This window comes from Prunus dulcis, chromosome 3 (genome assembly GCF_902201215.1).
Source record: "Prunus dulcis chromosome 3, ALMONDv2, whole genome shotgun sequence".
Classification (NCBI taxonomy): domain Eukaryota; kingdom Viridiplantae; phylum Streptophyta; class Magnoliopsida; order Rosales; family Rosaceae; genus Prunus; species Prunus dulcis.
The window spans coordinates 14,311,297-14,325,459 of NC_047652.1; the positions used below are offsets into that span (position 1 = coordinate 14,311,297).

The 14,163-nt window shown below is 39.2% G+C and overlaps 2 protein-coding genes across 2 annotated transcripts; both read left to right on the top strand.

The window, feature by feature from the left end:
• Positions 1 to 2,009: 2,009 nt before the first annotated feature.
• LOC117621823 lies at positions 2,010 to 2,486 on the top strand. Its single transcript, XM_034352368.1, has one exon. It carries the CDS (start codon positions 2,010 to 2,012, stop codon positions 2,484 to 2,486), a length of 477 nt encoding a protein of 158 aa, XP_034208259.1.
• Positions 2,487 to 11,904: 9,418 nt separating this feature from the next.
• Positions 11,905 to 12,384, top strand: LOC117621824. Its single transcript, XM_034352369.1, has one exon. It carries the CDS (start codon positions 11,905 to 11,907, stop codon positions 12,382 to 12,384), a length of 480 nt encoding a protein of 159 aa, XP_034208260.1.
• The last annotated feature ends 1,779 nt before the right edge of the window (positions 12,385 to 14,163 follow it).

Consider the following 14,163-nt stretch of genomic DNA (forward strand, 5'->3'; position numbering starts at 1 on the left):
TCTTTCAAGGAAAACGAACTTTATTCTTTCAAGCTTGGATGAAGCTATCTTTCAAGCTTTATTCTTTCATGCTGTGGATGAAGCTATCTTTCAAGCTTTATTCTTGTATTAATATGTTTCAATCAATCAATCACATTCAGTAATTCAAAGACTTATCTGATGCCATCGGATCAGTGATGATTCTCAAGGAAATCGAACTTAATCTTATTGATATTATGTTGAGATGAATTTAAAAGCCTCACACAAGAAATTGAAATATATGAATTAATATTCTCTTTTTTTCTTTTTTTTTCTTTCATTTATTTGTTTGTAGAGGGTCGAAATTAAAAAGAATCGTCCGCAACTATCAAACCTACGTAAAACCGATAGATTTTGCTTAAGAGAAATGGTTTCTCACATCTTCACATCTTCAAATAAAGCGTGCTTCACATCTTCAAATAAAACAAAGATAAATGGCTCTGGCCCATAAGTACAAGTTGTAGAAATTACATAATCAAGTTCACATTACAACAAAGAAGATAATACTAAGCTTATCTTTGTTTTATTTGAAGATGTGAAGCACGCTTTAGTTTTTTTGTTTTGTTTTTTTTTTTTGGTGGGGTGTTGTTCAACGAATCCTAAAATCAAAATGTAAAATTAACTAAGTACACCCTACTTAACTACCAAAAATACCCATGATACACCATAATACTAAGTACACCCTATTTTACATGAATTGGTCGTCTTCATCAAATATGTTCCTGTCAACTCCTTTTCCCTTCATCAAATCTAAACCGTCAGGAATACACTCGTTGAACCAAATTCATGAGTACTAACCAGAAGGGTTCTTCTGTATGCTGCAAATGTAATGGGAAATATAAACAGTCACATGCCAGTGAATTAGATATGTATAAGGTGAAGTATGCATGTAAATATCTTATTAACAGGCAGACACGAAGAACAAAACTCGGGGGAGAACTGATCTGATGGTGCACAAGGTGGTGGACTTTCCACAATTCCCTCCAAAAGTTCATAAAAGCTTGGCGAGCTTTGTTGATCAAAATGAAATAATATTTAAGTTGCTTTCACGCTGTTTGATGAATAACCATGGCTTTTTGGCAAGGGATTCTGTTCGGCAGCTTCAATCTTTTCTCCTCTCAAAGCTTCTTCTTCATTGATGTCAGGAATTATGGAAGTGGTAGGAAAAAAAAAATTTACACCCAACAAAAACTTTGAATTTTTATCTCAAATCTGTTTGGAATCAAGCTCTAAAATTCTAATTTGATTAGGGTTCAATATATTGAGTAGGGTGTACTTACTAAAATTACTTTTGTTTCACAATTCAATATATCTTTTTTTGTTATTTTATATTAGGGTAAATTAGTAATTCAATAAATAATTTGATAGTATGGTGTACAGAGCTGGTCCATTAGATTTGGAGGCCCTGTGCAAAGAAAACTGATGAGGCCCTACTAGTTAAAAATAAATAAAAAATTGTCTTAAAATTTTCAAATTTCAAAAATGAAGCCAAAATCATCATTAATGGCATGAATTACATTTATTTTCACATACTCACATCCTCTCAATTGTCTTCTATATCTATTTTCAATTCCATATGATGTTTTCTAATATACACGTCATACCAAGCCACACCAAGTCAAGCAAAAATGGAAAGAAAAAATATGGCCAGAGAAACAATAGCAAGTCAAGCAAGTCAGACAAAAATGGGGAAAAAAATTGGAGGCCCCTCATTTTTGGAGGCCCAGTGCGGTCAGCACGCTTCTTGTGGCTTCAATTTTCTCTGTTATGGCGGGCCAGTAAAGCAAGAAAACTAAGTGAAAGCTGCATGCATGGTTTGGGCTTGCTTGATTATAAATAGCACAGCAAGTTGGAGATAGGAAAAGCAATAAGCAACGAGATAGAAAGAAAGAGAGAAGTGAGTTTACATTTGTATACATTAAAATATATATATATATATATATATATATATATCAATCATATATTGAAGCACGAGCGAGAGATCATCAGAAATGGCAGAATTACCAAAGTTTCTTGCTCTTAAATCAGTCAAGAAACAGAAATACCTGGTCTACAAAGACCAATCCACCTCAACGCTGCCACATTTGCTCCAATGCTCCGGAGAGCATAGTCACAGCAAATACGCAAGGTTCAAAGTGGAGAAGGACATAAACCAACCCAGTCTGGTGCATATAAAATCCACCTACAACGACAAATACTTGAGAGCGGCAAGCGAAGACAGTTCGTGGATTGTGGCCGAGGCTGACCAGAAACAGTCAAATAAAACCCTGTGGTCATGTACACTCTTTAAGCCTGTGGTTTTGGTACCCCCGATACCGTACATGGATGGCGTATACAAGTTCATCCACGTGCAAATGGGAAACCTTATAGAGCCAAGATCTGGAACCGACTTCGACGATGCCCTCTCTGCAGAAAATGCAAAACCCACCCCAAACCTTGCCTTCATGGTCGAAAAACTTCCAGGATGATCATCCTGTGAAGTTAATTTGATGTTTGTGGGTAGCATTGCTGGAAACTCTCATGCGACTTCATTCGTCCTATCAGGATAGCTTGTTGCATATGCTAAATGCAATCGCGTTCCCTGCGAAAGTGGCATTTTCTTAAGTTTTCCTTATGTTGTGATTTGGGTTTCAATAATATTGCATGCAGCTGCTGCTCAAGCATTAATTTTTGTAATCTAGCTAAGACTATTTGTGGGAATAAAATTTGTGCTTCTTTCGTTTTACTATTCCGATCTAGATTACTTGACGCATTCATGCATTACTTCCATGATCCAAGAATTACTCGGGTCCTTGATTATTAAAAGACTAGTGAGAATAATTGACACTGAGAATTATCAATAAACAATAATAGTTCAATCCATGCATTCCAAGGTACGCACATTAGAAAATCGAAAGGGGAATTAAAGATTCAAACAAAATTCTCAACATCTCAGAACTTTTGTTCCATCTCCTATAAACATTTATCATTTAATCAATAAACGTATCATCGATAATACACATTGATTAGAGACATGCTTAGGTAGTTTCTTGATTATATTGATCTGAGAACTCTGACAACTGCGAAACTCTAGCAACTTCAAGCAGTTTGATTAGTTTCTTATTTCCACTAAAAAATGCAGGAAAAATCCGAAAAATATGCGGAAAATTCCTACGTATCTATGGGGAAGAATACTTCGTAAAGAGTTTTTGGTTATACTTCGCAAGGAGTTTTTTGTTAAATTCAATATTTAAATCATCATGTTAGCGAAAAGGGATTTCCGGATTACTTTATTTTATTTTTCCGGTTACAAAAATTGTTACAAATGCAGGAGAAATCCGAAAATAATGGGGAAATTTCATACTGGGTTATAAACAATATGGGAAAAACCCTACACTTATTTCCCCCCTTAAATTTGATATTTAAATCATTATGTCTGTGAAAAGGTACTAGGGTTCAACAGCCCTAGCAAGCCAACAACGTAGCATGAATCCATATGCCCAATCGTCGTCGCTAAACCCTTACTTTATTCAATTAACACAGTACGAGTATTTGTGGACCAAGAAAACAATGGGTATAGATGTATTTTTGTCGTTGTTTCCCAACCGGTGTGACTGAAATGACAGTTCACACACCTCGATGAAACTGGAGGCGGCAAATTGCTCTTCCCGCGCCAAGTGGAGGCGAACAGGTCTTGGCATTTATGAAACTAATTATCAATGCACATCACCAGTCAAGAAAATAAAAATACTTTTTATGATAATAATTATGCAAATATCACATCACCAGTTATGAAGGTAACTTAGTTATATTTCAACATGACCAAACAAATGTCCACTGACACACGGTCCAAAGCACAATTAAGTCTCCGCGATTTCGTCCGGAGCAATTCGTTGCGCTTGAAAACATACCGATAGAATACTAGGCTTAACTTGTTAATCGAACCCAACTCCGAACTTTAAAGATCAGAACTCTGGTTCCTAGGACTCAAAGTGTAAACACATCCTTTAAGAAAAGTCCTAGGGCCATTTTAGTGTTTTCCAAAGGTTAAGATGGTCTCAAAAGACCCCAGATCAACTGTACGGTCAAACCCCCTATATTGGTCAATCAAGCCCACAGGGCCCATGATCTCCGATTTCCGATCCAAGAAAAAATCTTACGCATTCAACGACGTCCACTAAAAAAGTTATGTGAGTTTGGTCTCGATCGAGTGGTCAGATAGGAGCCAATTGCAAGATCAGACGGCGATCGCTTTGCCTAACCTTAGAATCATTGATTCGGAGTATTCGGGACTCCGACTCTAGATCCACAAGTTCCTGCACGATTCTAGAGGTATAGAGAACGACATATTTGAAATTGAGACTGATCGAAAGGTCTGAACCTATCGAACCCGGATATCGCATATGAGGTGCAACATCCGTTCGACTGTCAAACGATAACCAATTTCAAATCCAAGCATACCATCGTGCTCAAGATGACAAGGAGAACATTTTAGAACATAGGGCCGCCACACAGTGGACCACACCTTGCCACCCGCCGTCGGCAGCACGTGGGTGTCATGAGAAAATTCCAGAGACGAAAAATTCTCAAAACTGAAATTGGTACTTAGGTGACGAGGGGTAACTTTTATGACGCTTAAACAAAACGCAACAATCTTCACACACTTTAGACCTTGACCAAGTACACTTATGACTAGTCAACTGTTAGGCATGAACAACCACAATCAAGAATACACACAGAGCATGCCACAATGTACCTGCAACCCTAGAAGATTACTAGTGACAACCTAGGTACTCAGAAGGACGCATCAATCTAGGCATCCCCTGTGCTAGCAACAACTATGGTGAAAATGTGTGAAATCATCATAATCAAGTAAACACCAAACAGCAGATAATGATGACTAGTCAACTATAAGGACACAAACCCAGAATTCATACAATGACTAGTCAACCACTAAGAACACAAACCTAGAATTCATACGATGACTAGTCAACCACATTTCATACGATGACTAGTCAACCACCAAGAACAGAAACCCAGAAAAATTACAGAGATGCAATCAGAAATTGTTCACCCAGAAACCCACTATTGGGAAAAACTGGGGGTCATCAACCGACCAGGCAATCCACTAAGTAGAAAAAGATTCTTACAAAGGAACACAAGCAAGCTCAAGAAAAACCTAGATCTATTTAGGAAGATGAGCTATACCTCCTTTGTGCAATCTTCTTCTCCAACTTAGCAAAGCTTGAAGCTCAGTTCTTCATGGCAATGACAGCTCCTTCTCCAGCTCATTCATTCCATGGCACCAGCTTGCAAGCTCCAACTCAGACAAAAACCAAAATTTGGATTCAAAGGAGAATGACCAATTTCTTCAAGAAACCATACTATTGAAGAAATCAATCTTGAACCTGACTTAGATATATATGAGAGAGTGTTTGATCTAGCAAGATGAGGTTTTCATATTTCAAATGCAGTTTTCAAAAAGAAACATTTTGAAAAACTCAAAGATGAAAAATATGAAGGTTACACTTGAGGAAGAAGAGAAAGTTTACAGAGAAACTTTCCAAAACTTGCCTACAAAAGTGACGGCTGCCAAATGAGAAATTCTTTGGCTTTTACCAAAAATTCCTAGGTTAGAATAAACACATGGCAGCTGAGAAATTCGTAGAAAATGACAAAAAAAAAAAGGTTAAGCCCCAGCTGGAAACAGTGAGCTGGAAATCCTAATTGAAACAAAGGTTGACTAGTCATACGAATGCAAGATGACTAGTCATACGAATGCAAGATGACTAGTCATACGACTGTAAGATGACTAGTCATACGAATGCAAGATGACTAGTCATAATCTTCAGAAATTAGTGAATGCAATGTAGTGTAATGCAGAATTTACCTTTGTCAAATGCATTGTTTTCCATCAGAATGTAGGCAAATAAGAACACCTAGAGAAGTAATTCTTAATCTAAACTTAGAGCTTGGGAAACTACAATGATTATCCTATTACAAAATTGTCAAAGGAAGCCAAAAGAAAACACTCAAAATGCATACATTAACAACAACTGACAGGACCCGATCCAAATTCAGCTTTGGAATTCGAGCCGGACCCTGTGCGTGTCCGACACTTGGCGAATGTCGGGCACAAATGACCTATTTGCCCTTCTGGTTACAAACTTAATTTCAAATTAGCCTTGACTTCTACCGAAAATTCGGCAGAGTCTCCCATGTAATTTTTTCAATCCCAAAATTACACCTGTCAAAACGAGCATGTATATTTACATAACCAACTGCCAGTATACGTAAAATACATTCCAACAGTTCTGTTCTCAATATATGGCAAAATATCAGAGCAGCTACTAAGAATTTACAAAGGAGTTAATCTTTTTACAAAACAAAAATCCTACATCAAGAAAAGGCGCAGAAGATGGGAAACGGCCCGGTGGTGGATTCCTGTGCACGTTTACTGCCTGGGGGCGCAAAACATTCAAAAGATGAGTGGACCCAAAAAACAAAGTTTTAAGAAAAATAGCATATGAACATATTAACCCCACTGTAAAAACAGTTATGCAAAAACTGGATTTTCCTCTCCATTATATTCATATTAAAATCAATGCATTCACATATTTATATACGTATATGCAATCATACTCAAGGTCACTAAAATCCTCTTAAAAGCATTGAAATCAATTTAAAACTACCACCTAGGTATACCCCTTTAATTCCGTCAATTCCTGATAATCCGTCAATTCCCCTGGCAGGTCTCGGTGACACAAAATCAACCCGAGCCGCAAACTGGCAGGATTTAGGGGACTGTAGTCAGCCTGATCCGCATTCCTGGCTCTCACAGTCCGGGCGTCCCTGAAACTCGTGAGGCAAATGTCAAGTGCACTGACAAACTGAAGGCAACCTGGATGTCCGTGGACATCATCATATCCGAAGGCAACATATACCGAAGGCAACCTGTTTCTATAACTTGGTACTTAAGGTGGCTTAAGAAAATATAAAATTTCTGAAAAATCTGATAAATAACTGAATTTTTGTTAAATCTGGAACTCTGCTGCCATTTATCTGATATATATCTCAATCTTTACTTTCCATATCTCTTTAGCATATTCAACTAAGCAGCATATAAATAAAGATATTTAACTTCAACAAATCATGCTAGGAAAATCATACTCAATAAAACTTATTCAAGATCAAATAGTGAAATTCCTTTGCACAAAATCATTTATAAAAGAAAAGTCCACTCACTTCTGGTCCGAGCTAACTGGGCCTCTTGAAGGTCCCTCCTGCAGGTCTGCCTGGCCCCGGGTGCCTGATTCAACCACCATGAGTATTTAATTAATAAAACTGCTCGGTATAAGTATTTAATTAAGACCCTGACCCCCGGCTCCTAGAAGTGCGTGCACTAACTTTAAAGTCATTCTTATGCCCACTTCAGCATTTCAGATAGTTAGAACTGTCTTAAAACACCTGAGACTTCACTAAGTGATAAACTTCCATATTGGTCAATACGGAACCTCGTGGGGTCCACGACCTCCAATTGTCAATCTGGGAGTTCCTATAGGTTCCCCATATTTAAATACCCATGTCCTGCTAGGCTGGTCTGAATTGGACGATATCGGAGTATCCGGGACTCCGATTCACAATCCGTTGAATCCTACACGATTCTGGAATTATCTAGAATAACATATCTAAAATTGATGACGATCCAATGGCTCAATAGTATTGAACCCGAAAATCGCACAATATGAAAAATCCGTTCGAGGCTCAAACGGTATCCAAATTGAGATCCGTGAATTCCTACGAGCTCGTGACAACCTAAGGATCGTATCAAGACACAATGCCACTGCACTACCCTTGCCCAAGCGCCGCCACACACGCCGGCAGCGATGGGTGTCCAAAGCGATTACGCATAGCCAGAAAATCTCAAAACCACGGCTCCAAACTCCTATCCTAGGTATAACACCATATTTGGAACCACTTTTGTTCTTGGACCTACCTCAAAAACTGACCAGAAGTGGCCGAACACGGAGGCCGAAAATCGGTCGAATTTCAATTTGAAAACCGAGCTATCTAAGGTCAAAATCAATGCAAACCTATCCAACCATCAGCTAGAGCATGGAAAATAGGTAGAAATCCATACCTCACCCGTTCGATTTGGTGGCGGAATGACAGAGATTGAAGGGTAGGAAGTTCTGTCGAATCCGGGGACTTCCCTTCGATTTTTCCGGCAATTTCACGGCTGCTGGCATTGAAGAGTGGTCGGGGTTTGAAGACGGAACCGAGATGGTCCTGTTGGCACCGATGGCAGGGGCAGAGGTGGTCGGTGGCGGAAGTTCTGGAGGCTGAAGGGCGACGGGAAGGGAAGCAGCGGGAGAGGAGAGAGAGAGAGAGAGAGAGAGAGAGAGAGAAAAAAAAAACTGTGGGAGAAGAGAGAGAGAGGGGGTTTAAAATCTGATTTTTCCAAATTACCGTTTTGCCCCTCGTGATATTTGAACCGTATTTTCTTCGTTAAAGCTTCGATTCAAGCCCACTCCATATCTACGGACTCGTTTAGTCGCGCTCTACGCAACGTTACAAGTAGAATAGTCAAATTCTTTCTCCGTCAAAAAGTCAACTTTTTCTTAATAAAATATTCCAAGGGCAAAATTGTCTTTCCTCATAATAAATTACTAATTAAATATGAATTTTAGTTTTGGGTCATTACAATAACACCCTACAATACCTATAGCAATACGTTCATACTAACAAGGGGAGTGATTTTTATTCTTGGACCATGGCCAAAAACTAGCCATAACTAGCTGGGATGGAGTCGAAAACGTCGACAAAAAATGGGTATATTGAACGAACTATAAAACCTCAAAATTGATCTGCAATACCTACATAAACGGATAGAGCACAAAGAGTAGATGAAGTTTCATACCTCACTCGACAAAAACCATCACCGAAATAGCCTGAAAATGCAAGAACACCACCGGAAAAACTTAACCCTTTTTCGTGAAGGTTGCAATGGCAACCAGGACAAGACGGCGGCGGAAAAAAAAAAGATGGAAGTGGCGGCGCCACTTTCGTGTCAGGAGGGGATGAAAAAAACCAGAAAATCTGGTTATATCGCGAGGGAGAATAAGAGAAATAAGAGAGGCAAGCACTATAGCACTGTAGGGGCACTATAGCTACAGTAACAAATTCACAAATAGATAAATTGAATAAAACAATTAAATTGGGTCAGGGGTGTTACCTTTGGATAAACAGTTGGAAAGTTATAGGTAAAAAACTAAACAGAGGTCGAAGCTGAAAACAGGGGAATTCTCAGTCTGCTTCAAAACGACCCACTGTCCATTAGGTGATAAACAGGCGATACCGTGGTGAGGTGATAAAATGGTGATAGACATTTCTGATTGTGTTTATTTTGGGTTTCTAGTTTTGTTTCATTTCTTTTACTTTTCTTTACTCATTCATAGTTTCCAATTTGTTCTTACTTTTGTGTTGTGTTAAATAAGTATTCTTTACGTTCTCAAATTATAACTTTGTGTAAGCCGGCAGTACCTAGTGGGATCAACCCCATACTTACAAATCTATACCCTAATAGATTCGTACACTTGCGGATATTTATAATTAGATAATTAGCACATTAATTTGTGTCAATTATTAATATTACACCTCGTCACTCAAAAACAACTCACTGAGCTGAAGGAGACTGGAACAAGGACAAGAAGGCTTTATTCCTTATCTTTCAAGCTGTGGATGAAGCTATTTTTTAATGCACTACAGCAGATCTGTGATGATGCTCAAGGAAATCGAACTTTTTTCTTTCAAGTTGTGGATGAAGCTATCTTTCAAGCTTTATTCTTTCAAGGAAATCGAACTTTATTCTTTCAGGCTATGTATGAAGCTATCTTTCAAACTATGGATGAACCTATCTTTCAAGCTTTATTCTTTCAAGGAAATCGAACTTTGTTCTTTCAAGCTGTGGATGAATCTATCTTTCAAGCTTTATTCTTGTATTAAGGATACTTGCCAATCAATCAATCACGTTCGGTAATTCAAAGACTTATCTAATGCCATCCGTATCCTTCCGTTTTGGCCCTGGGAAATTTTTAAAATAAAAATGCCTTCCGTATCCTTCCACTGACCACCCGACCCAGCCAAACTTCCCATCCCAAAAACCCTTCCCATCTCCCAATTGCTATTATTCTTTTCTCAGATCCAAACCCCAAGCTCCCCAATCACCACCTATTATTCTTATTGTGATATTTCTCATTTCAAGTTATTCCTAAATCTTAAAATCAAAATAAGGATGATGTGTGCTGTTTTTAATTTAAGGGAAATCAAATCTGTAATTGCATGGATGAAATTAATGATTTATATGTATGAAGTTTTTGCTTATTTGTTGATTAGGTGGTTGTAGTTTTTTTGTTTTTTGGTTAATTGGCATAGGTTTGCTTTGAAATTTTACAAATTGAAATCACTCAAAAACATATATAAAAAAATGACAAATTGAAATCATTCTAAGTATATTTTCCAAGAAAGAAATAAAATTTGGAAGATAAAAAATAGATAAGAAAAGTAACCCATTCTTAAATTTTCTTTGGAACATTTACATCATGACCCTACGAGATTCGAATCTTGGGTCCGTCACACGTCTGTAATTAAAGTATGTAAACATCTCAACAACTTTGTTGTTCAATCCTAATTAATGACATAATTATAATTGATAAATGGCTATGGCCCATAAGTACAAGTAGTAGAAATTACATAATCAAGTTCACATTACAACAAAGAAGACAATACTAAGCTTATCTTTGTTTTATTTGAAGATGTGAAGCATGCTTTAGTTTTTTTGTTTTTTTGTTTTTTTTTGTGGGGTGCTGTTCAACGAATCCTAAAATTAATTTAGAACACTCTATGATATAAGTACACCCTAATATTTAAATCAAAATGTAAAATTAACTAAGTACACCCTACTTAACTACCAAAAATACCCATGATACACCATAATACTAAGTACACCCTATTTTACATGAATTGGTCGTCTTCATCAAATATGTTCCTGTCAACTCCTTTTCCCTTTCATCAAATCTAAACCGTCAGGGATACACTCGTTGAACCAAATTCATAAGTACTAACCAGAAGGTCTAAAGATGATGATCTGTCTTGAGGGTTCTTCTGTATGCTGCAAATGTAATGGGAAATATAAACAGTCACATGCCAGTGAATCAGATATGTATAAGGTGAAGTATGCATGTAAATATCTTATTAACAGGCAGACACGAAGAACAAAACTCGGGGGAGAACTGATCTGATGGTGCACAAGGTGGTGGACTTTCCACAATTCCCTCCAAAAGTTCATAAAAGCTTGGCCAGCCTTGCCGATCAAAATGAAATAATATATTTAAGTTGCTTTCACGCTGTTTGATGAATAACCATGGCTTTTTGGCAAGGGATTATGTTCGGCAGCTTCAATCTTTTCTCCTCTCAAAGATTCTTCATTGATGTCAGGAATTATGGAAGCGATAGAAAAAAAAATTTACACCCAACAAAAACTTTGAATTTTTATCTCAAATCAGTTTGGAATCAAACTCTAAAATTCTAATTTGATTAGGGTTCAATATATTGAGAAGGGTGTACTTACTAAAATTACTTTTGTTTCACAATTTAATATATCTTTTTTGGTCATTTTATATTAGAGTAAATTAGTAATTCAATAAATAGTTAATTAAGTTAATTTGTTCGTTTAACAGCACGATTTTTGTGGATTTAATTTTCTCTGTTATGGCGGGCCAGTACAGCAAGAAAAATAAGTGAAAGCTGCATGCATGGTTTGGGTTTGCTTGATTATAAATAGCACAGCAGGTTGTAGCTAGTAAAAGCAATAAGCAACGAGAGAGAGAGAAAGAGAGATCATCAGAAATGGCAGACTTACCAAAGTTTTTTGCTCTTAAATCAGCCAAGAACCAGAAATACGTGGTCTTCAAAGACCAATCCACCGCAGAGCTGCCAAATAGGCTCGAATGCTCCGGAGAGGAAAGTCACAGCAAATACGCAAGGTTCAAAGCGGAGAAGGACGTAAACCAACCCAGTCTGGTGCATATAAAATCCACCTACAGCGACAAATACCTGAGAACGGCAAGCGAAGACAGTCCGTGGATTGTGGCCGAGGCTGACGAGAAACAGCCAAATAAAAACCTGTGGTCATGTACACTCTTCAAGCCTGTTGTTTTGCAAAAACCGGCACCGTACGTCGACGGCGTATACCAGTTCGTCCACGTGCGATTGGGAAACCTTACAGAGCCAAAATCTGGAACCGACTTCGAGGATGATGCCCTCGCTGCCGCAAATGCAAAACCCACCAGTACCCCTGCCTTCACTGTCGAAAAACTTCCAGGATGATCATCCTGTTAAGTTAATTTGATGTTTGTGGGTAGCGTCGCTGGAAATCCTCACGAGACTTCACTCGTCCTATCAGGGTCACCTATAGGTTTAAAAGGCTTGTTGCATACGCTAAATGCAATCGTGTTCCCTGCGAAAGTGGCATTTTCTTAAGTTTTCCTTATGTTGTGATTTGGGTTTCAATAATATTGCATGCAGCTGCTGCTCATGCATTAATTTATGTAACCTAGATAAGACTATCCGTGGGAATAAAAGTTGTGCTTCTTTTGTTTTACTATTCCAATCTAGATTACTTGATGCATTCATGCATTACTTCCATGATCCAAGAAGTTCTCGGGTCCGTGATTATGAGAAGACCATTGAGAATAATTGACACGGAGATTTGTCAAGCCAGATAAACAATAATAGTTCAATCCATGCATATTCTAACAAAATTCTCAACACATATGTTTATATCGGAAATAAGCGACCTATGACTGCCAAACACGTGGACTGAATGGATATTTATCATAATAAACTCTTCGGCATGTTCCCTACCGAAGCCATGCATTTTGACTCTTTGCACCTGGACACGTGTCATGCCCACAATCCACTTCTACAGTCCCACATCGGAAATATGAGTATAGTGCACGCCTCCCAAGGCCTATATAAGGAGACCCCTAACCCCAAAAGGGGGGAGAAGAAACCAACGTTACGCTACCGCTTGATCTGTAATCTAATATTTACTAAATCCGTACTTACTTAAGCATCGGAGAGCCTTCGGCCGGTACCACACCGGTATCCCAAGGTCTTACCGAACGTATCTTTTTGCAGGAACCCGATCTTCCGAAGACTAACTCCCTTCTGAAGACATAATATCACTAAGTTGAGTGAGGACACGTGTCAAACCACTTTTTCGCATCAACAATTTGGCGCCGTCTGCGGGAAACGAAATAAAAACCATCAACCCACTATCCCCTAGACACATGGGGACCACCTCAGTACCCACTTTCCTATCAGAGGAAGGGGTGCCGTTAGGAAGGCAAACTGGAGCTAGCCCAGCGCTACCTCCATGCACTCCCTTTGGAAACGCCCCCTCAACCCAAACAACCGCCGAAGCCGAGCTAGTAGTCCAAATCGCGTCCCTGTGAAAGGACATGGCTAGGCTTCAGGAACACAACCACCTTCTTTCGTCCAAAGTGGACGAAACCCAGCAGCTGCTGCACCAGCAGCACACGCAGAACATCCAGACAACTCACTCTTCCGAGAGCTTGCAAACCCCTCACGGGAGGAGGAAGTACGGAAGGGTAGCAAGGGCAACGCCCGCACCTTCCAAACAGCTGGTGGTGCCCACACCCAGGGATCAACCACACGTCCCGAAGAAGGTCTACTCCGACTGCCGCCACCGGCTTAACGATCGGGAGGCAGAGAGATAGAGGTCTCCGATCAGGATTAACGCTCGACTAAGGGAATCCCGGGTGAACGCCTTAGGAAGCAAGTCGCCTATTCGGAGAGTCAGAGGGCTGGACTCCGCAGAGTCGGCATCCGAGTACATCCCTTCCAGGACGCAAACCTCCAACTACCGTTCGGCAACACCTCGATACTCGGGGGATAATTCAGTGAGCCCGTGAAGACGCTCGGAAGATTATGGTTCCGAGGAAATCCCAAGCCGAGACCCTGTTTTCCGGCTCCTCTTTCAGAAAGTCCAGAAAATGGAGAACGACAAAGCTCGCTCCCAAGAATCAGAATGGGGAAAGCTTCGGCCCGGACCATTCACGAGACGTATCCGGCGTTCACGGC